Raw genomic sequence first — 21900 nt, forward strand, 5'->3', positions numbered from 1 at the left:
AAATGAAAAGACCCTCTGAGTGCTACAGTGAATTGTAAAGAGCATGAAATAGCAATAGCATTATAATTACCTGTAGTTGTAAGTTGTGTGTGTTCAATAAATCCAATTACCAGTCCAAACCCCACGTCTAGTCCCCAACAAGTGACAATATAAACAGTGAGACTGGAGGCTCCAATGGTGAATCATGTGGAGATTACAGTCTTCTGCGACATGGAAGTTGGTAGATGGGTACCAATGTTTCTGTCCTCTGAAACAGAGGACCTATCAACCTAACTACACCCCATAATGTTCACATATTAACAGAGTGTTACGTTTCAAGATTATTACAAGTGCTAAACCTCATGGGTGACGAACTGTGTTTTTTTGAGCAGAAGACTAAAATTTTGAACAATTTGCATGCCTCCTTCATGAGGAAATCATAATGGTGACAGAGAACATCCCCAAAATATTCAACTTCTGCTCCAAAGTGATTTGACTGTCAGCGCAAGAAGATATTACACATTTCAGATGGTGTGAAACTTCATGAACAGTACGAGTGTTGGAACATGTGTAAAGCACACAGTGAATGTCTAAAGAGAGACTGTAACTGCAATTATCATCCTAGGTGTGGCAATACAATAGCTTGGCTTTCGTTACTTCAATGAACAGCATGTAGACTGGAAAATGCAGAAGTTTCTGCAAACGTAGCTTCAAAACAAGAACACTACACGAAGCAGCAACGGTGTTACGCATGAACTTGGACACATCACACAAAAACACAAACATAAAGAGGCAGATTATCATGGGAGAGTTCTGAGTGGCAGGAACAGGGAAGGAATTAGGAAACTTGCTATTCAATTTACAAATTAAAGCAGGTACAAATACTACTCTGATGGAAGTGAATTCTGCAGAACAAAGCAATACTGAAGAGTTCTGTCTTCTGGGATATAATGCCATATAGTCTGCAGAAAGTTAAACATTTTGGAGAAACATGTCACTTCCACCTTCAGGGTTGAAGAATAAGCCAAGCAAAAAACAAGCAAGCACAACTGCAGTGCATTAACTTTCAATAGACTATATGGCATTATATTTCAAAAGACAGAACTCTTCGTAACCACTGCTGTGAGAACCTCAAATCCTACATGATGCAATACTATACATCACTTTCAAAATATGATTAAATACTCTATCTTCCAGAATAAGCAGTGCAATATTTTTCTAAAAAAAAAAACAGCGTCACAAAACATTGGGTGGCCACCATTTTAACTTTCACATATCCACACACTAAGCCACACACAGTGTCCCAGTGGATGCTAATCTGTAAGCCACTATGACTATCTTCTGCTAAACATAAAGCATTCAAGGCATGGATATTGCCATCTTCCATATATATAGTGAAAAACAGGAAATAATTCAAGAGGCATAGGATAATGGAAATCGTGCCATTGGAAGACATACAGTACATCAGTGAAAGCCATGTAAGAGACTGAAGAAGGAAGAGTTGACTCTGCAAAATAAGTCAGAGTGCTTTTGAAGCCAGAAAGTGAAATATGAATGGAAAAATGCCTGGTGAATATATGCATGAGAAGTGGCAGATCAGGTGTGTATTATTAACTGAAATGTATTGTCTGTGACAATATGACTTTGTTGAAGCAGTTAAGAGTAGTTGAGAGTGGTGGAAGCAAGCAAAGTTGAACCAGGAATACAGAAGTTTGCCTGTGAGGATACCAAGAGTGATTTAGAAGACTTTATGCGTGCGACAGTGTGTGCAATAGTGGATTATGAGGTGTAAGTCAGCGCTGTATTCGAGTGTAATTAAAAGAGTGCCTCTAACCAAGCTGGTAACAAATCCAATCATCCGAACCTGAAACCGTCATTTTGTCATGTGTACCCACCTACACGTGACAGTATTATGCACACCTCTACTTGACATAATTTAATATTTCAATAAATTCACATGAGCTATTTCATGGGGTGCATGGATTATTCAAGGGCAGAGAGTATTCAAGAAAATACAGCAGTTATTAAAAATTGTTCTTCTCTAATTTCATTTTATATTTCTCCTTTCTAGACACTGTCCTGGATTCAAGGACATCTTAAGTTCAGATAAATTTTGTTTCTCAAGGTACAATCCCAACATTTGCCTGGAATCAACACTGTAAAGCCTGTGAGATTTAATCTGCTGACCTCTTGGCTATAAATTATTCATATTACCACTGAGAGGGTGATTTCTGTTCAAACAGCAATGTTGCACATTAGACTGCAATGAGAAATCGATGTCCTCAGGCATACAACTTATGTTGATGAAGTAATTAGGCTTCACAGCACTAACTGGCACGCAGAATCCAGTTCTCAGATTTACACTCAGCGCTGCTCATTTGTTTCAGTCAACAGGTCTCGCACAGCCTGTGCCACATTCTCTCTCTCGACTTCGATCTCCTGACGAGTCACAACCTTACGAAGTTTCACAATTCCTCTTGCTAGTTCTGACTCACCCAAGATGGCTGCCAGAGGGATGCCCATATCTTCGCAGTACTGTAGCTGTGCTAGCAATTTGGGGTTGCGTTTGTATGAATGTTCAGCCTGTAACAATCAAAAACACTTGCATGATCATGGTTCCTCTGCTTGATAATGGACACATCTATGAACAGCTCTGACATTGTCACCAGCTTAAACAAGTGATCAGTGAGCAAGAAAACTGTAATACTATTAAATGCTTATCCTACTTCAGCTTCCAAGGATTAGATTCTCTCATCTGTTCCAATTCAGAACTTTGGTTATTATAACTCTCTGTATCCACAGTCCGTCAATAATGCAATGATCGTTTATTCACCATTTAACACTTAACACAACATGTTTTGGCTATAGATGGCCTTCTAAAGGTGTCTTAATGCATCCAAACTGTTATGCTGCTCTGATGTGTGATAAAACCGCGCATTGCACTCCACTTAAAATAACATAAATAATTAATTAAAATCCATTCAATTCCTCAAATAACGCATTATATTTATGAAAACTTACCTAACTACCTACCCACCCACCCATCTATCTTTATGCCTGTTTCTCCCACTTGGAGCACTGGGACTACGAGGAGTTTCACCTTTATTCCCCCAAATGCCTTTAGGGCATGGTGCTCAAGAATTACAACTTTACTTGTAATGAACAATCAGATTCCTGGAAGACAGTCTGTCCAGCTTTCCTACAGTGTACATGAAACTAACATGAACTTTACAAACAGCAGCAGCAATCTTGGTGGAATCGTGTGTTACTTTATGACACTGTATCTAGACTACAGAGCTCCAAATGGCAGGATTAATGAATGGTGTGTTGGAAAGGGCTTGGAAGGAAAAGGCAATATAATTCTGGCATTTGGCTGGAGGAAGTGAGAGAAACCACAAAATCCCCACTAAAGATTGTTGGTGTCCCAAAAAGAGCACCTCCTGAACAAATGTCCTGAGCATTACCACTACACCAACCTGCTAGGTATGGGAGATGATAAATAAACTTATGGATTATTTTTTTGCCTGGATGGATGTACTGTACTGGATGTACTTGAAAGCCAATGCTTGCGTTCATCTCTATAACCCGCATTGTGTTACTTATTGTGGGTACACAATGTCTATCTATAAATATCGCTAACACATCCCATACACAAATGGATGGACTGACACTTTGTAACTTGTTCCCACACAGGGCCAAGACGTAGCACAAACTGTGATGACTAGACATCCATAATGTAACATCCAAGTTTGTTAAATCAGATAACACACCTTGCTCCTCTCTGACATCTGGGAGCTTATACTACCTTGATGTTAGCATCCCACAGTTCCTTGCAGAGTTGCATCCGGTGCTCCAAAAGATTCTTCTGTGCAGAAGCCACAAATACCTCCACCTCTGTTGTCCGAACTTTAGCCCTGCTGTTGAGGAGGCGAGCCTCTAGCACTGAGAACACACGTTCAACTCCGATGCTCACTCCAACACAGGGCACATTTTTGTGCTTTGGATCAAACATCCCCACCAGGTTGTCGTAACGCCCACCACCCGCAATGCTACCAACTCCACCAGTCTCTCCTTGTTCAGTTTTGGTGTCATCTGGAGAAGAGACATGTCATTTCATCACCTTTACCTTTGCATCCTGTTGTGAATCACCAAAGGGGTATTAACATAATGATGATCACACCAACTGAGACATGTGGTATAGAAAATATGACAGTATCAACATGTTACTGGTAACAACAGAACAGCTTTACATGCCTTGCTACAGTGACATAATAAAACAGGACACATTCCTACACACCCTTCACTTCTTACACTTCTCAGAAAACAGGATGAAACTGACATCAATGAAAACTGACAGACTGCGGAAAATATGAAACATATTTGAAATTCTGAATAAGGCATTTTCAGAATTTTACGATCCTTTTGAACATCTGGCAGTACACAATGTTACTGTTCTCTTCAAAGGAAGAGTAGTTTTCTGACACTACTTTCCAAAAAACAACAAATGTTTCAGCATAAAAATATACAAATCATGCGATTCCACTGGCTACATGATATGATGGTGTACTTGGGGAAGGTCAAACAGCATAAGGCACAAAACCTGACAGCCACACGTGGTACAGTGACACTAGGAAAGTAGAAGGGCGAGCCACAAACTACATATCAACAATTTATTCTCCTCTCTTGCCTTACTCGATGACCTGATAAAAGGTAAAACTATCCCTGTAACAGGGTGTGGAGGCCCACAGAGTTCTGACACATCAAGATTCCCACATTTTCTAGACAATTGGCTCACAAATGGCTGTGAGGTTGTCAGATTTATGCGCCAGCTACCCTTTACTCCCAGAAGATTCCTGGTACTCATTTCTGTAAGGGGCTGAGTCAATTGAAAAATCCAATAACCTCACTGGGAATCAAACTCGCAACCTTCCGGCTTGCAGCATAGTGCTCTCTGATGACCAGACAAAGAAAAAAATGAACTGTTGCGGTACTGTGAACAGAGTAGGAAGGCATTCCACAGGTTATAGGACAGAAGAAAATGAAACTGAAACAGGGTGACATTTGAGTGTAAACCATGGGTGACTTGATGGCAGATGAATGCAGGGAAACACACACATTCAAATGTTAACCAGTACTCATAATCCACCAGCAGAAGGTAACTTCTCTGATAAAAAAGATAATTTTATAGGGCCACATATTGTGGACGATTATAACTTTATAGGGCCACATATTGTGGAAGATTATAACCTGCACATGGTTTATGTGAACAAGGCAAACAGGATGGCCAACAGCTACTCAATTAGGCACCTAACATGGAAATGGGCAAAGAAACTGTTCTTCCATCTGTTGGATACAGCTATTCAAAAATTAATATTCTTTCTTTGTGTGATGGAAAGTAAATTTCATGCAGAGAATTTCTGACTTGCCTTAGTGAGGAATATACTGGTAGGCACATGCTGGACAATAGCTGCATGAGCAGAGACCATCAGGTAGGCCAGCAAATGATGTCATTAAAAGCATAAGAATGGACACTAGTGGCACTAATCAGGGACTGTTCCATCCAATTGACTAGAGTGCTGCATGCGTTCAGCTTACAGGGTAACAAGAAAAGTCCGTGTAATGTGTCAAAATGTGAGGGGGGTTAATGTGTGTACAATAACTGTTTCTTGGATTATGACATCCGGATGGTGCTGTAAAACTGCTGAAAGTGCAACCTCTCTATATAAACATGAAACTGCTGACAAAAATGTAAGCAAAACAAACTAGAAATTCAGAAATCTCTAGACTTTCAGTATAGTGTCATGTGAAAGTGATTACACATGAGGATTGGCCTGACAACTGGATTTGCTGAATGCTTATGATTCACAACTACAAATAATTATAACTCACACTAGCTTACGCACTCTACAAACAACTACAACAAACAAAGTCTTCTCAGTTTTTATGACTTCACTAGTTGTTGCTTGGTAGTGGTTTCACAGCTAACCTCCAACTACAAGTGCCAACTCACAACTGACACTTGTCCCACTGGTTTTTGTTATATAGCCTTGGGATGGATTGCGTAGAAAACACTGATTTCCACAGTCCTTCTATTGCTGAGTACATTTTTTGCTGTGGAAATGTGTTTACTGTGCTACTGCCTGGCGAGGACATATCTTCTGCCTTTCAGGCGTCATGTCACAATATACTTATCAAATTAAGACATTAATGGCATTTTTTAAGAAGACTCTGTACAATCAGTTATATTTGTATAAATATGACATTTATTACATAATCTTATTTTTACTAGGTCTTTTGCAGATCCTGCACTAAAATTTAGATATCTGCAAAGAAAATTTTGTAGGACAATTCCCACCATGGAATTTAAACACCCACTGTTAAAGGAATCATAATTGTTATGTAACAGCCACAGTGTTAGTAATTGAATATTATAATCACATAACAAACAGTAAAACACAAATCTATGCTATACCCTGAAGATGGAGCCAGCATATTCTTTCAAAATGATGGTACCCATCTACCAGACTACACAGTATAATACACCAACAGACCACAGTATAGAACTACTGCTTCTGATTTCCATAAAGGGAAGCAGGTTTTTATACACATGGAACCAAACATGAATACTCCCTTTCATTAGTACTTCTTCCCCCTTAAGCAAACAAAAACAGTTTCACGGATGCCTTCCAAACAAAAATCACCTACTCAGGAAATTTTCCTCCAACTATCTGAGTGTCCCCTTAGTCTATATGACATGACTCTCCACTCACTGAGCAAGACAGCCTCGTAGATAACACCAGTATAGTAGTCAAGTCCACGGGCCAAGCTCAGGTCAAAGCTGACCTGATCCTGTAGTCCATACAGTGCGCAGTATTTGAGGAACAGCTTCATGGCCTCCAGTCCATCATGGGCACTCCTGGACATACCCACTAGCATCTCCTCCTGCAACAGCCGCTCTACCAACTCAATCTTGCCGCTGAGGCAAACGTATTCACCAATCTGGTCTGCTACTTCTGGAGACAGGCCTTTCTCGTTGACCATCTCATTGCGCACCTCCTCCCATGGAGACTGCAAAGGAAGGTACTGTAAGCAGGTCTACCAATTATGCCCAGCATATTAAGCAAATGTGACACTCCATGCTACAATTATTAGCTTGTGAACTATGCTGTTCATCCAAAGTTTAATTACTGAGAGACAAAAACAGCATCTGCAGCTACAACCTCTGTCACTTCAGCAATTGCTGTTCATATCCCAGAGACTGCATATTAAATGAAGGCTTCCCTTGATTTCTCCTGGTAGCTACTAGCTTAAAAAAGGTCATATCAATTCGAGATCATTCTAAATTAATAATTCGTAACAATCCAACCAGTTAGAACTACATAACTGATGCACTTTTTTTTACTTATGGCTTGCTTAATCATGCTGTCAGTATGTCAAACTGTCACAGCAAATGGTAGGATTATCAGTGAATAATGAATTTGAACAAATTTGAATTTGCCTCATTTACTGACATGCAATTGTACTCATTACAATTCAATTTTTTCTGTGTAAAGGTGACAGACAAATTTGAACACACCTTATCCAGCTTGTCAACAGAAGAGCACACTGTGCGGAACTTGTCTGAAGGAACGCCACACGCCTCAAATATTCCATCCAGCAGCTGCCGATGGTTCACCTTGATAAGGAAATCCCCCAATTGCAAGGATGTGAGGATCTCACTGACAACACGGATGCACTCCACATCTGGGATCATGGGATCATAGTGACCAGCTATGTCAAAGTCCTGCCAAGATTGGAAATTCACTAAGTCACATCAGCTGCACAATGGACAAGAGTGATTCAGTTACAAGTTTCTAAATACAATATTGCATTCCTTACCAGACTTTCCATTCATTTATTGCAGATATTAATGTACTGCTAATAGAGTTAATGGACCATACAAACACTACACTGCATAAATTCTACTGCTGATGAATCTAAGAGTTTTGAGGTACAATTAAAACAATTTTTATATTTACATTCTTTTTATTCTTTACAAGAATATTTTGGTTATAAATCTTTTTAAGATGCGAGTGGCTGTCTTGCTTTACAATTAAAAAAGACAAAATTGTCAGTCTGTGTTCTGGTTTTTAGTTGCTTATTTTAGATATACACAATCTTTATATCACTGTATACTAGTCTTTATTTAAATTTATTTATATAGATTAATGTATGTTATACAAAATTCATTAATGACATTGTGTTTTAACTATTGAATTTTTAATTAATAGACTTGTATAAAACTGTACAAATTGTATAAGGTTTGCCATTAAGATTTATCAGTNAAAATAATCAACAGCACAAAAATTTGTAGATTCTAGAAGGTTCAGACAATGGCATCCAACACTCAGAATCACTCTGAAGGGTACCATAGAAAGAGCTAAAGAGTGACTGAGGTTAGGTGTTCTACATTATAAAATCATCTCTGCTTGTAATGTGAGAGTCACACTTCACCTCTTGGATGTTGTAAAAATGTTCTGGCAACATACAAAACTGAGTAAGTACACATCTTTGCTACACTCTTTAGATATTCAACACTAGTGAAGAAACAGAGCATATGACAGAGAATATTTCCTCATTATATAGCAAAACCACTGCTTTACAAAGAAGAATGGAGGGGTTAGTTAGTTAGTTATTAGAGAGGGTGGGTTTCCCCAAGCACTTACACCTGTAGTGGTCCACTGTGCTTCCCTCTATGATTTCTACCAGCCTCTATATCCTACTGGTATTGGTGCTTACCATCAGTCCCACCCAGCCAGCGAGACCGGCTCTCTACTGGCTGAGAGGTATCTATAATGCTTCCCCCATCTACCGGAGGTATTAGTGACTGCTGCTGGGCGGCAAACATCCGCAATTTTGCTCAGTGACCTCCTTTGGAGGTATGAGGTTCTTTTACGTGCCGTAAAGCTACGACACGGGACCCACAGCTTAAAGTCCCTCCCGCGTACTACGAGTCATGAGGTGGGAACGTTACCTCTAGACTACGGAGGCCGCTAATGGAGGGGTTACTGTTAAAGCTGTATTTTTTCACTGTTTGGTCACAGCCAAACACTTACACTGTAATGGTGGTAGTAGGTGGAGGCTGTTTCCTTTTACTGGCTTTGTAGTGAATAGGAATTTTATGCAGTTCCATTTCATCATACGATAGCTACAAAATGTAGTTTGGAAGATGATGAAGTGAATATGCACATAACAGTGGTTGTGAAAGTGCAACCTTCATCTGTCTTTTGGTGTGCTTTGAGGAGTACTATACCAAGGCAAAAATCAGTTAGATGGTGCTGGGTTGAAGACCATATTACACTGAATTTTACTATATTTATCATTTGTGATTGTGTGCATGCTTATACTAGCTATGTTTTGAGCAGCCCCTCCTCTCTTAACCTAATTAGAAAGGGGAAGACTCTGATTTCGTCCCTGGTTCCTTTACGTTGTTTCGCAATGCCTTTATCCCCCAGATAGAGTGGGGTGTCCAAGCTGTATGCCTTGACTGACGATAGCTATGAAAATCTCCAGATAACAAGATTAACATATGTTTAATATAACAAAATAAAGCAATACAATAAAATAAAATACAATAGAAATACAGACACCACCCCTGACGCCCAAAGAGCGACGTCACGTATTTAGGAGGGGGAGAGATCTTTTGAGATCAATGCCCAAAAGGAAAAAAACACAAGATGAACTTGAATTAAAAAAAAACTCCAAACAGAATTTCTCTCACCTACCACACTGACAGCAAGCTACTCCCTCTTAAGACAAATTCTCACAAGAGATACGAGCATACTTGTTAACAGGTCAAATACAGCTCGATTTTAATGTCAGGGCAATACAAAAAATGTCAGGCAAGATGAGCTAAAATGCCTCAGAAACATGCTCAAATTAGCTACCACTCGTCCCAAAACCAAGGGAGACGTTACCCTTCCCCAGCCAGAAGAATAATCAAATTTTGACCAATCAAATCCAAACAGAATTTTGTTACCTCTTTCTGTGACTGCTAGAAACTGAGTGGTCTCATCCTGCTATCATTCCTAATCTCCTCATGCTAAAACAGCTGGAAGGGGTGGGGGATCACATGGTAGGCATGGAATGGAACAACTTTCTAGAATATGTAGAACTTATGAGGAAAAGAAAAAAGCGGAGAGGGGGTTGGAAGAGAAGCCGCTTAACGGAGCCATAAGTAGAATGCATGGCTCAATTTAAAAGCACAATTCTGTGCAGCAAGGCAAACTCAAGTGTACCTTTAAATGCATGAAAAGGGATTGCAAGAAACGTACAGGTTAACTGTTTTATGAGAAGGAATTAACTATGAAATACATCCCTACACAGTACTGCCACCCAGTTAATGAGAAGTATATACTTTCACGTGACTGAGTGATTGGAAATTGGATTTACTTAACTCTTACAGAATGTAACTATATATAAATATGACAATCTCACCGAGTAACACACTCTGAATATTACTGTACAGGTGATTCTCACACACTGTCACACACCAGCTTAACAGTAATTTCTGTGCATCTCAATCAAACATAAATTAGGAGAAGAAATTACACTTTGTGAACAACTGAAGGTCAAAAGTTACATACATCAGGTAACGCTGAAACCAAAAATGTTCTATATGAATGTGAGTCATATATCTGTGAAACGAGCATTTCGTTAGCTTTCAAAGAAGCCTTGTATGAGCTCTGCAACTTGTGGCAGCAGCCTGCAAGATAAGGATGCTGAACTTTGCAAGCTCACCAACCTTTTACAGAAATTGGAGACGGTCAGGTTGAAAACCGAACTGAGATGATGGGGCATGGAATGACCTTTTCTCAAGCCAGTGCAAAAACATTAATATTCATACAATTACTGTGTTTCTGGACATTTAGCTCTTATTAATATTCATCATGAAAAAACATGCAGTTTATCAGATGCTGAAATATGAATGAAGTAATGTTTCTGCGACACACTGAACTTTGACATAGAAATCTGCAGCAAAAGTGGCCCCTTGAACCACAGTGTTGCTAACCAAGCCAGTGCCTAATTACAGTGAAACCCTCATTTATGATTTCTTTGGGGAGTATTGGATGTGATCACTATACGAAGGAAAACCTTACATGCAGGAAATTTAATGACTCTGGATTACTCAAGTTAAATGTTAAATGAGAGAAAAACCTTAAATCAAGAAAACACTGAATGGAGATCTGGTGTAGCAAGTAAAGGTGTCCCTGTGTTTAATTATGCACCATGCCATGAAGATGTAAGGGGAACTGGAGGTATAGCTCCATGTATATTTAACCTTGGCACTGGATGGAAATGGTCACCTTCATGTCCCAACTGCTTTACCCCAATGGAAAATGTCCCTAATACCCACTGGAAAGGAGGCTCATTGGGCTCCATGACCAGTTTGTGCAATAATGTGGAGAAGAGAACAATTTCTTGCTCTTGCCAGTAACTGAAATCTTATTCCTAGCCATTCAGCCCAAGGTGGAGTCACAATACCAACTGAGCTATCCTGGCAAGTTGTTCCAGCTAACAGAGTTCTCACTTACACACTGATAGAACTCCCGGTAACGGCCCCGCATCATGGCTGGGTTGTCGCGCCGGTACACTTTGGCAATGTGGTACCGTTTGATGTTGCTGATCTTGTTCATGGCAAGATACCGAGCAAATGGAACAGTGAGGTCATACCTCAGTGACAGGATCTCTCCACCTTGATCAGCAAGATCATAAATCAACTTGGAGTCCTCCCCATACTTTCCAGTCAGCACCTCCTGTGCACAAACACACAACAAATTCATGCTCAAACTATGAACCATGTATTTTCAGCCTGAAAATGTTTCTTCAAGTTGCATCACTACTTCAGAAATACTGGTAGGATCTCTGGGCGTAAATGTGAGACCTGTGGTACTTGAAACTGTTCTAATTTCTTAAATCATCATTAGTCCAACCATCATTAACATTAATGTCATCATCAGTGTTTACATCTGAATCACTCAAATCTAACATCACACTTTTTCTGCCTTTCTGTGATGTTGAGGGTCTAAAATCAATGTCGTTATTATCATTACTATTTCTATCACTTTCACAACCACTTGGAGCATCCGACAACCAATACTTGTATAGTTCTTGCATAATTTTATCGTCTAGCAAATTTTCCCTACAACAGCATGCCATCTTCAAACTGGATAAGATAGAAGGTAGAAAATCAAGAACTACGTTATTTTTTAAAATAAACAAAACACTGTAAAAAAAACCAATGTGTACACTGACATCTAGAAACATTCTAATCAATGAATACATAGTTAGAAGTGTACTGAATCTCCATTAGATGACAGAATAGTACTGGTAACTACAGCGCTGTGTTACTTTACACAACCTGAGCCCTATGCATGGTGGTGAAACTACGGTGTTTCACACAACCTGGCAAAAATGCATTAACCAACTAAAAGCAGTTGTCATTAGTGAAGGTGGTTATTATTGCCCACATCTGTATGAAACTAACTGCTAAATGACTGGCAGGGAATGTAGCAACGTATGGTAGAGAGGAAAGCGTAACAGATCATGGGACATGTGAAGGGTATCAATCAATGGGATTTATTTGCATGACCTAACAAGAGGTCACTCTCAACTGAAACGGTAATGTTGCAATTTAACACACTATGGAATTCGCAGGGATGGACAGAAAAACTGCTCAACTTTTACGATTTGAGGAAGTGTGTTATACTGTACAACATACATCACAAACATTAGCTGCCATCACCTTTAGCTCAAAGATGGGTGTGTCAATAGTTTCAGCTCCATGCCGCTTGAATACAGAAATTATCTTGTTCAACACGTCTGCTCGGATAGCCATCTGCGAAGGTCCATAATCTCGTGTACCTTTTGGGGTCTTGAGAGTGAACCTGTGGGGCCCAGCACCATCTTCCGCAGCTCTCGGCTGTGCCTTCACATCCAGTACATGACTCAACTCCTCTACAACCTGAAACCTCGCCATCACCCAAACTGCTTCAACTGCATTCAATTATGAAACACAGACCAGAAAAGAAAGTGACTTGGGGATTGACTCGTCTAATTTTCTGGGAAACTTTCTTCTTAAGGCAGATTTAATTACAAATGCCAGTCCATAAAATGACAACTCTTCAAAAGATTCTATGGCTCTCTGCCTATTGCAGTTATCATATCAGCAAAATATACGAGTAACAGAATTTAACATTTACAGATTTGGAAAATAATCTGTGTGCTAGCAGCCAACAGCTGTAGTGCACACGACATGCAAAGAGTTCAGATATAATTTTGGTACAAAAGAGCAGGTGGAGAGCATGACTGATGAAATTAATATTTTCTGGGATGTAACACCATGTAGTGTGGTGGATAGGTACCAAATGTTTCAGAGGAACCTGATGTTGCCATCTTATACATAAACACTGATACCTCTCCACCACATTACATGATGTCACACCTCAGAACATAATGTTCATATTTACCTCAGTAATGTGGCTGGGATGTTACCCCTTACTATCATGTCATGGCTATTGCAAGCTGCTGAAACCACCAACTTCAATACTACTGGTATCTTACCATGGTACTTGTTCAGTAGGCTGTCAGCTAATGACTATGCTACTTAATGTGATCTTAAGATACTTCAACCTTACAGTACTCCCCCCCCCCTTCTTCAGGATGTGTGGGAGATGAAATAAGTGGTGGGATGGCTACCTACACTACATTTATTACATATGTACAAATTCACCTATGCTCTACACAACCATTCATTCTCATTATTCTAACATAACTCCAGTGATTTAGTCTGAACCTTATCCTTGGCATTCATTACACTGGCTTTCCACACTCCTACTGAAAGTAACCTTATTCATATTTACTGTCGTTTCTAGTAACCTAAACTCTCCCTGTTTTTAGTAATACTCAACTAACATGATGAGGAAACCCTTATCTTTGCTTTAGCAACACTGGATATACGAGTTTCCACCTCACCTACTTGGCAGTACACAAACTTTGTTTATGAAGCCCTTGGCTAAATTCAAAGAGTCTTGAACCCATAGTCACTTCTGTCTACGACCTTCTTGGTTGTCTGGTGAGCTCTAGTATCTGCCTCCTTGGGGTGAGCTGATAGAGCCATTTTACTGCCTCATGAGTTAACGAACGTGTGCTGGTCCCTTTTTTGTGATTTGGCTACTTTTTAGAGTCGCTAGCTAGCAGGGGCATTGTTCTGTGTGTATGGAATGTTCTGTCCGAGGGATGCTTAGGTATTCTACTTCATTCGGTTCTTTAACCTCCTGGTTATACAGTCTGCTACCTTATTTTTCTTGAAAGGTTAAAATCTAAATTCTAACATAACTTCACCACAGTTTCACGCTACTTCTGATTTCGCCTAACATTCTAGCTTGCCTCACAACGTTCATTGCGGTAACAATTTCCAGTCCCTGCAATACATCTGAATGGATTTGATTTGTTATTCTAACATCAGCTACAGACGGACGTGAGCTGTCAGCTCCATGTCTCAGCTACTTTACCCCCCTGCCCCAAAGTATCAACTGGATGGGGGGGGGACACAGTACCAGTATGCACATGGTGGCAAAGAGAAAAAACTCAGCTTCTGCCAGGAACTGGTCCCAAATCATCCAGCCCACAGTCCAGTCTAAACAAACCTTTCTCTCAAAGGGCTACGCCCTTAGGAAGTTGGGCACATAAAAGAACATGTCCAGAATTACCCCAGTGGTTGGGACTGTAGGACCACTGGATTCTGAGACACAAATTTCTGGAGCATCACAATTGGAACACTTTAAAAACAACTGCATTTGTATGCGTCACTGACAGTTACAAGCTTATGTTTCCCTAACAATATAAAGCCATTAATATTTCTGGTTCTCATGACAGTGATTATTGAGACTGCAGTCTTCTGGTATCTGATGTGGTGTAGACTGGTAGACAGTTAACATATGGCCTAAAACCTCAGTAATCTAACCTTATGCCCATTCCATTTAAAACAGTGGTATACAGTTCTATCAACCCAATTTGCTTTCCACGTATTTATATTTTAAATGAGACTGCACTATGTTAGAAGCATGGCCTTCTCAATTTTGCAACATTCTCACACACATTCACATGTCTGCCTTTTCACCACATATAGAAAACAAAATATTCAAAATGAAGCCTTTCCAAACACGTGTACTGCAATTTTGTGAACCCCGAACCCAACAATGGACATAACAAAACTACAAGTTAGAAATGCATACACAGTGCAACAATTCTGGTGTATTCACTCGTTTCTGTTGAAGCCGCTCAAAAAACACAAGCCTCACGGAACAAATTTCAAGGAACATAAAAACAATATTCTTTGTTCTGATTAATATTTAGTGAATCACACTTGAGACATGTAGAGAAACATGAGGTCTTCATGCAAAAAGTGTTATTGCTGCCTGATTTTAACCAAGACTGAAACAGGCTGATAAATTTGACCACAGCTCAAGTTCTTATGTACAGACAGCCAGATAGGGCAAAGCTAATAGACACACTTTCTTACAGCTTTTCATTGCAAATGTGCCAGAAGCTCTCTTTGCAATGCCAGTAAACATACATTCTGTGCAGTGCTGGTCTACTTTATACTTGATAGAAGAGTAGTTGATGTTAGAAACAGAATCTGAGCTTCAGAGCAAAATTCTCCATTTTACACTGCTCAGTGCATAGGTATTTTTCAGTCTACTGTTATTAGGCAAGCACATTTACTTGGTGTATGAGCATGGGCATGCAGTCACCCACACAAAATTTTACTACTGACCTGTGGTCCAAGAGAATTGGCCACCCAGCGCCGTGCCGATAAGTCAAGGATTGCCAAGAGCCGCAGTGCACCACCACCCAACATCGCCAGGAAAGGAGTTATGAAACAGGATGAAATATCTTCTCAGCAATACCGCGTCTTAACCAGAGAAAAGCATGAAATGCAGTGAGGATCACACTGCACTGGGCATTGCATTACATTTCTGTGGGCCACGTGGAGCTGGGATGGCACATCTCACATTACCAACCTCATGGCTATGGCTTAAGAAGAGTTCTGTATGAAACTCAGGTGTACTAAGGAATAGCATACAGAATTATTCCGTTTTCTCACTTTGTATGAAATTTTGGCTCTTTCTGAATTTTTGGCTGTGTCTTAAAATGCCTCAGAAACATGTTTTAGCAATACAAAAACCCATTGTGTACCTTGTGAAGAAGGGAGAGAAATTGGCGATACCTGCAGTAAAGTGTGACAAATTCAGTTTGGAACATACGTTGGTTGAGGGGCTATCCTAGAAGCTGGAAGGTTGCAGGTTCAAGTCCTGATGAGGTCACTGGACTTTTTTCAATAGACCTAATCCTTCCAGCCACACTATGGCCCTGGGTTGACTCAGCCTCTAACAGAAACGAGTACCAGGAATTAATTAAATAATTTTCCTGGGGAGCAAAGTGCGGCCAGCGCGTAAGACTGACAACCTTACTGCCATCTTTGAGCCGACTGTCTAGATAATGTGGGACACTCAACGTCTCACAACCCCATGGGCCTTCATGGCCTGGTACAGGGATAGTTTTACTTTACTTTTACTTACATATGTACCATATCAACACACAACATGGGACATGGTCCACTTTGTGGAGGCATGTACACATTAAAGCAAGGATAAATAAAACTGGAGAACAATTCCACGTTAGCTGATCAATGCTGCTCCACAATTTCCATCACACATGGAAAAGGTGACAACATTTTTATGAATCGAAGTGTTTATTATTATTATTTTCAGATTCTTTTGGGTAATTTTTGGTTCAGTCATCACAGGAGGAAAGTTAAGCCACAAATTCTCAACCTCATTACATTCTTAAACTATCTCTCTTATCTCCCAACTACATATACACTTTAAGTATTTGCTATCCCCTTGCATGTCTCAGAGTAAGGCACAAAATTTTTGTCTTATTTCTTCTAATGCTCTAAATAAAGAAGGGCCCCCAAACAGAACTTATGAAGCCCTGTTTTCCAAATGCAAATGCTTCCAGTACTAGAGATCTTTTGTTGTAAATGATACATTTACTTAAGCAAAACAATAAAATGTAATTTAGTCCAGTTAATGTTCTGGACACACTGGTGTGAATAAAAGTTACCTTTTGCATTATCTGTGCCTTTTACTTATGGCTTCATTTCTTTCAAGCCAGTGATCCAGAGAATGCTCATAGCCAGCAGAACTTTTGCAAAGTCATGCTTTCACAAACCATCTGCTGAGTAAGAATCCAGGTGAAAGTCAATATAAAAATGAGAGCAGTGGCCACAGGAATTCTGATACGCACAGTGCATCCAAGTCAGGTGTGACCACAAGATGATCATCTGACAGAAGAAAAGGTTGTATGACTGAAGGAAAGAGTTATAGATGGATGAATACTGTTAATTCAGAACTGAAAGAAATGTGAAAAGGATGTGGATTGGATTGAATTGGCTAAGGACAGACTCCACACAGGGGCTCTTGTGAACATGATACTCAACCCTCATGGTTCCACAAAAGGCAAGAGGTACCTCTTCAGGTTCTCAGAAACTGTTATATGCTCCATGAGGAACTCTACTAAATGTAATTAGTAAATTACACTCATTGGTTTTCCTTTTTTTAAATTCGCTTAGCGGAGGGTGGAGTCCAACCGGGTCCACTCGGCACGGCAGCACTGATTGGCCTATTGTAGCCCGCCCCGAGTGATTATGATGATGGAGAATTTGGTGGAATGAAGATTAGCAGGGGAAACTGAAGTACTCAGAGAAAACCCACCCCAGTGCCACTTTGTCCACCACAAATTCCACTTGACCAGACCCAGGATCGAACCCGGGCCGCCACGGTGGGAAGCCACCAACTAACTGCTTGAGCTATGGGGCGGCCTACTCATTGGTTACATGAATGGGTGACCACAAAACCAATCTTGGGCATGGCCAAGGGAGAAATCCGAACATTACTGAAGTCCAGACTGCAGCCATTAACTTTACTGATTCGGTTAACTTCCTCACCCTATAAGCAACCAAGTGCTAGGTCAGAAATGAAGCCCCAAACTTGAAAGCAAAGAAGGATGTGATAATGTGCAGCCTAGTCAGGGCTACTGATCACCTCAGGGGCGAATTACAGCAGAGTAAACTGCAATGGTGGAATGATGATCAGTAGCGGGAAACACAAAAAATTAAGAAAATCAGCTCTAGTGCCATTTCATCGAAAAGGAATGTCACATGAAATAATCAAGGTTTGAACACTGATCTGAATGACACACTGGTATTCTTTGTTCTACTGGTTTATTTCACAGCATCACGTTAACTATACAGTTTACACAGCAACCACTGACAAATGTGTACTGAAGTGGTTGTAGAATTCCATCACAGTTCTACAACTAGTCTAAGGACAGATGTGTTTGTCAGTGTGCCTACCGTCATCTCATGCTGTCTCCATGTAAACCAGATGCAAAACTGATCAATTTAACATAAGGTTTATTACACTTTCATATAACAGTAACTAGACATGTGGTTCAGACTGGTAACCAGATTCATTGGACAGAACAGTCTTATTTAAAAATGGTTAAAAATGTTCTCTTCTCCACATCATTCAGACTGGTTCTGGGGCCCATCCAGCCTCCTGTCTGATGGGTACCAGGGGCTGTTCCCCTGGGGATAAAGTGACCAGGGCGTGAAACTCACCACTCACCTCCAAATACTGCCAAGGTCAAGAAAAAGTGCTATACATCCATTGCCCTATACCCCTTCATGGTGTAGTGTTTAATTAGTTAAGCACAGGGATAATTTCACCTTTTTTACAAAGTTCACAAGCATTGGCTATCATTCCACAGCCTGTTACACCACTTTTGCTTGGTTCCTTACTTGCTCTGTCTTCATACATGTGTTGCTTGGCTCCAGGCTCTCATATTGGCAGGTGTTATAATCACAGGGTAGATCCTGTTACGCCCAACAATAGGGTGATAATAAGAATGATAGCTGGCAGAGGGGGCCTACAGCTTAACATATGTGCTGAACCACAGATTTGTATCTGATAGTGAAGTTGTAAATCTGTGTACAGAAAAGCCAGCAGAAATTCTGCAAATCAAATTTGCAGTCCTCCTCCGAATGAACGATCCAGTACCTTACCACAGGACCACAAGGTCATCTTACAGATATGCAGATTGTCCAAGAAACAAGGCATACATTTTCAACATTTTTGTTGAGAAAATGAACATAAGTGGGAGAGTACAGTCTTCCCCAAATAAAATAGCTACTCGAAAAAGTTTTTTCTCCACCCTTCCCCATTTCAATGTTCTTAGACCTGAGCTCCCTTAGTTGCTTGCAAATGCCAAGTGGAATACAGATGTCAGTGAAACATGCATGCCCAAACCATGTGTGCTTCATATAACAGGTATCATATGTAAAACTCCCACAGTTCCACTGTCATCTGGTATAAGCTGTACTCTTCTGGCTCTGTTTACTTTCTCAACAAAAATGTTTTAAAATGTGGGCACTCATTCTTGGATATCTGGTATATCTCCCTTCTGCATTGGGGAAGAGAGGCTCCACAGAAGGGTCTATGCCTTCATAATCATTCATTAACTTCTACAGCTAACGAATTCTGCAATCTACTGCCACAACCAACAGTTTCACACAAAGGTGGTGCAACACTACAAGCAGTATTTCTCCGCCTATTATGTGCAGGAGGAATTTGGTATAATATTGCAATGTGGTGACCATTCACTTGCACAACTGGTGCAAAACAGAAAGCCGCCTGTATGTCATTTCCAGGAAAGCAAAAGAGCATTCGCTTTTGTTTGTGATGGTACAGCAGCCCCATCCAAGTGCCATAATATTTATCAGTTGTAACTCATTCTTTGTATATAATGACAATGTTCACTAAAAGTTGGAAATAAAGTTAATACATATACAGAAACCCCAACTGGTCAGGGATGGTCACCACAATGTACAACTTTACAAACTGTTCTACAATCAATAACCAACACTGTTCACCTGTAGATACACATCAATTTCTCACCTTTAGATTAATATCAACTCCGTGATTATTGGTTGAGAGAAGGCCTACAATTTGTGGTGGCATAGTATTACAAGTTGGTACATATGTTTGACACAGCGCCAACTCTACTGGGGAAAAGCTTTTGATGTGTTGATGCCATCGCATAAGATGAGACATGTTAGGAGGCAAAGTAACCCCTCTCAGGGCCTCAAAGATGGCTTTATCAGCTTGGGAAAGTTGATAACTACCTATGTAACTTTTGTCAGCAAGGAACGTGTTTAATACTGTAAGCACCTTCATTGAGATGACATTTGGAACACTGATCTCAGTTACCTGAAGAAGAAGAAATGACGCTCAAAAGTGACATGGAATTTTCGTTTTCAGTTATCAGATTCTCAGTGTACTGTGCTACATGCCACATATACATACAGCAATCCTTTACCAACGGTGGGCATCGAATATTAACGGGTTTCCATGTATTTTCAGTTTTGTTACTCATGGTAGTTGGCTTTTATGAATATACGGTTTTGAATACGTACAAGGAAAGCGGTGGTTTTAGCACCAAGAGAACCAAATTTTCTGATGGCAACGTTTAATAGCTTCCAAAACACTCTTCTAGCTCGTAGATTACCAATGCAGTGCCGCTTCCTGTGGTACTTTTTATACTTTACGTCTAATTAAGTTTTAATCAAGATAATACGGATTCTTTGTGTTAGTGACAGTACAGACACCGCAGTTGCCCTAACCCCATCAGGCGAACAGCAGAGCCTTTTGGGAACGAACTTCCACGGTTGACGAGGGACTGCTGTGGGTAAATGCAAATATTGTATAGAAACGAAAGCAAAATCATAATTCCCGCATTCCAGCACTCAGAATGGGTACATTACTGAAAACCTTCGTAATTCAGAAATATTAGCGAACGTCAAAAAAAAAAACAGGATAACAAGCCAATGAATTACATCATATAGCTCATGAAGTGTAAAATAATTTATACTCACCTTGTGCTTACTTCCTACAGTTGCCTTCGACTTTCGTACAATTTTACTTGGTTCTTCGTACGTTAACCCATTTTCGTCACACATTTTAACATGTGCTTTTCCTGTTGAACCAGACTACTCACGTTACCAATGCTCTATCCGTAATGTTGCGTCACAGGTTCTCGTATACTATCAAGTCAAAACCACCTTCATGATTCATTAATTATATGTACTTTCATCCCATTATAAATACAGAATTGTAGTGTCGCATTATTTTAAAATTATTCACTATATTTTAGTATGTGATTATCATTTTATAATTAAATTACTCTCCATTATCGGAATAATAAATTACGTTGTTGGATTCTTTGTTGTCATTTTGATATCGTGGTGCTTTAATAATTATTGCTGATTATTCATCCTTGTCAGCTGTTTATGAATGTTCATTTTGAGATTGGTATTCTTTGGAACCAATTGTATGGCGGTGAAATTAATGCTAAGTGTTGTAATGATAATTTAGGTCGACATGAGGTGGGCAGGGCGTATAGCACGAATGGGGGAGAGAAGGAATGAATATAGGATATTGGTGGTAAAGCCAGAGGGAAAGAGACCACTGGGAAGACCAAGGCATAGGTTGGTGGACAATATTAAAATGGATCTTAGAGCAATAGGATGGGATGACATGACATGGATTGGATTGGTCTTGCTCAGGATAGGAACCAGTGGAGGGCTCTTGTGAGCACTGTAATCAACCTTTGGGTTCCATAAAATGCTGGGAAATCCTTGAGTAGCTGCAGCTTTGGCTTTCCTCAAGAAGGACTCAGCTCCATAAGTAAGTAAGTACTGTTAGTATGGGATTCACATCTTACGATAGACATGTCCGCTTGTACTTGCTGTAAGCA

General features: G+C 40.0%; 1 protein-coding gene across 4 annotated transcripts; it reads right to left on the reverse strand.

Annotated features, from left to right (window-relative positions):
• Nucleotides 1–835: 835 nt before the first annotated feature.
• LOC111863775 (histidine--tRNA ligase, cytoplasmic) lies at nt 836–21169 on the reverse strand. 4 transcript variants are annotated; one of them, XM_023850433.2, is made up of 8 exons: nt 21020–21169; nt 20043–20354; nt 12764–12982; nt 11553–11774; nt 7556–7762; nt 6750–7047; nt 3785–4071; nt 836–2562 (listed from the first exon to the last, which is right to left on the reverse strand). In XM_023850433.2, the coding sequence occupies exons 1-8, from the start codon at nt 21101–21103 to the stop codon at nt 2344–2346; spliced, it is 1848 nt and encodes a 615-aa protein (XP_023706201.1). In that variant the 5' UTR covers nt 21104–21169; the 3' UTR covers nt 836–2343. The 4 variants fall into 4 exon arrangements, with proteins under 4 accessions (XP_023706201.1, XP_023706202.1, XP_023706203.1 ...); XM_023850434.2 differs by lacking the exon at nt 20043–20354 and adding an exon at nt 15797–15934 and having other exon boundaries at nt 21020–21106; XM_023850435.2 differs by lacking the exon at nt 21020–21169 and adding an exon at nt 15797–15934 and having other exon boundaries at nt 20043–20126.
• Nucleotides 21170–21900: the final 731 nt, after the last annotated feature.

This window comes from Cryptotermes secundus, unplaced genomic scaffold, assembly GCF_002891405.2.
Source record: "Cryptotermes secundus unplaced genomic scaffold, Csec_1.0 scaffold572, whole genome shotgun sequence".
NCBI classification, from domain to species: domain Eukaryota; kingdom Metazoa; phylum Arthropoda; class Insecta; order Blattodea; family Kalotermitidae; genus Cryptotermes; species Cryptotermes secundus.

What these genes read in the sequence shown, in the direction of transcription:
- LOC111863775 (XM_023850433.2), bottom strand. Translation starts at nt 21,103, where the DNA reads ATGTGTGACGAAAATGGGTTAACGTACGAAGAACCAAGTAAAATTGTA. An exon ending in CACCCATCTTTGAGCTAAAG is followed by an intron (nt 11,775 to 12,763) that starts GTGATGGCAGCT and finishes GTTTGTGCACAG; the next exon opens with GAGGTGCTGACTGGAAAGTA. An exon ending in CTACGAGGCTGTCTTGCTCA is followed by an intron (nt 4,072 to 6,749) that starts GTGAGTGGAGAG and finishes TCTCTTCTCCAG; the next exon opens with ATGACACCAAAACTGAACAA.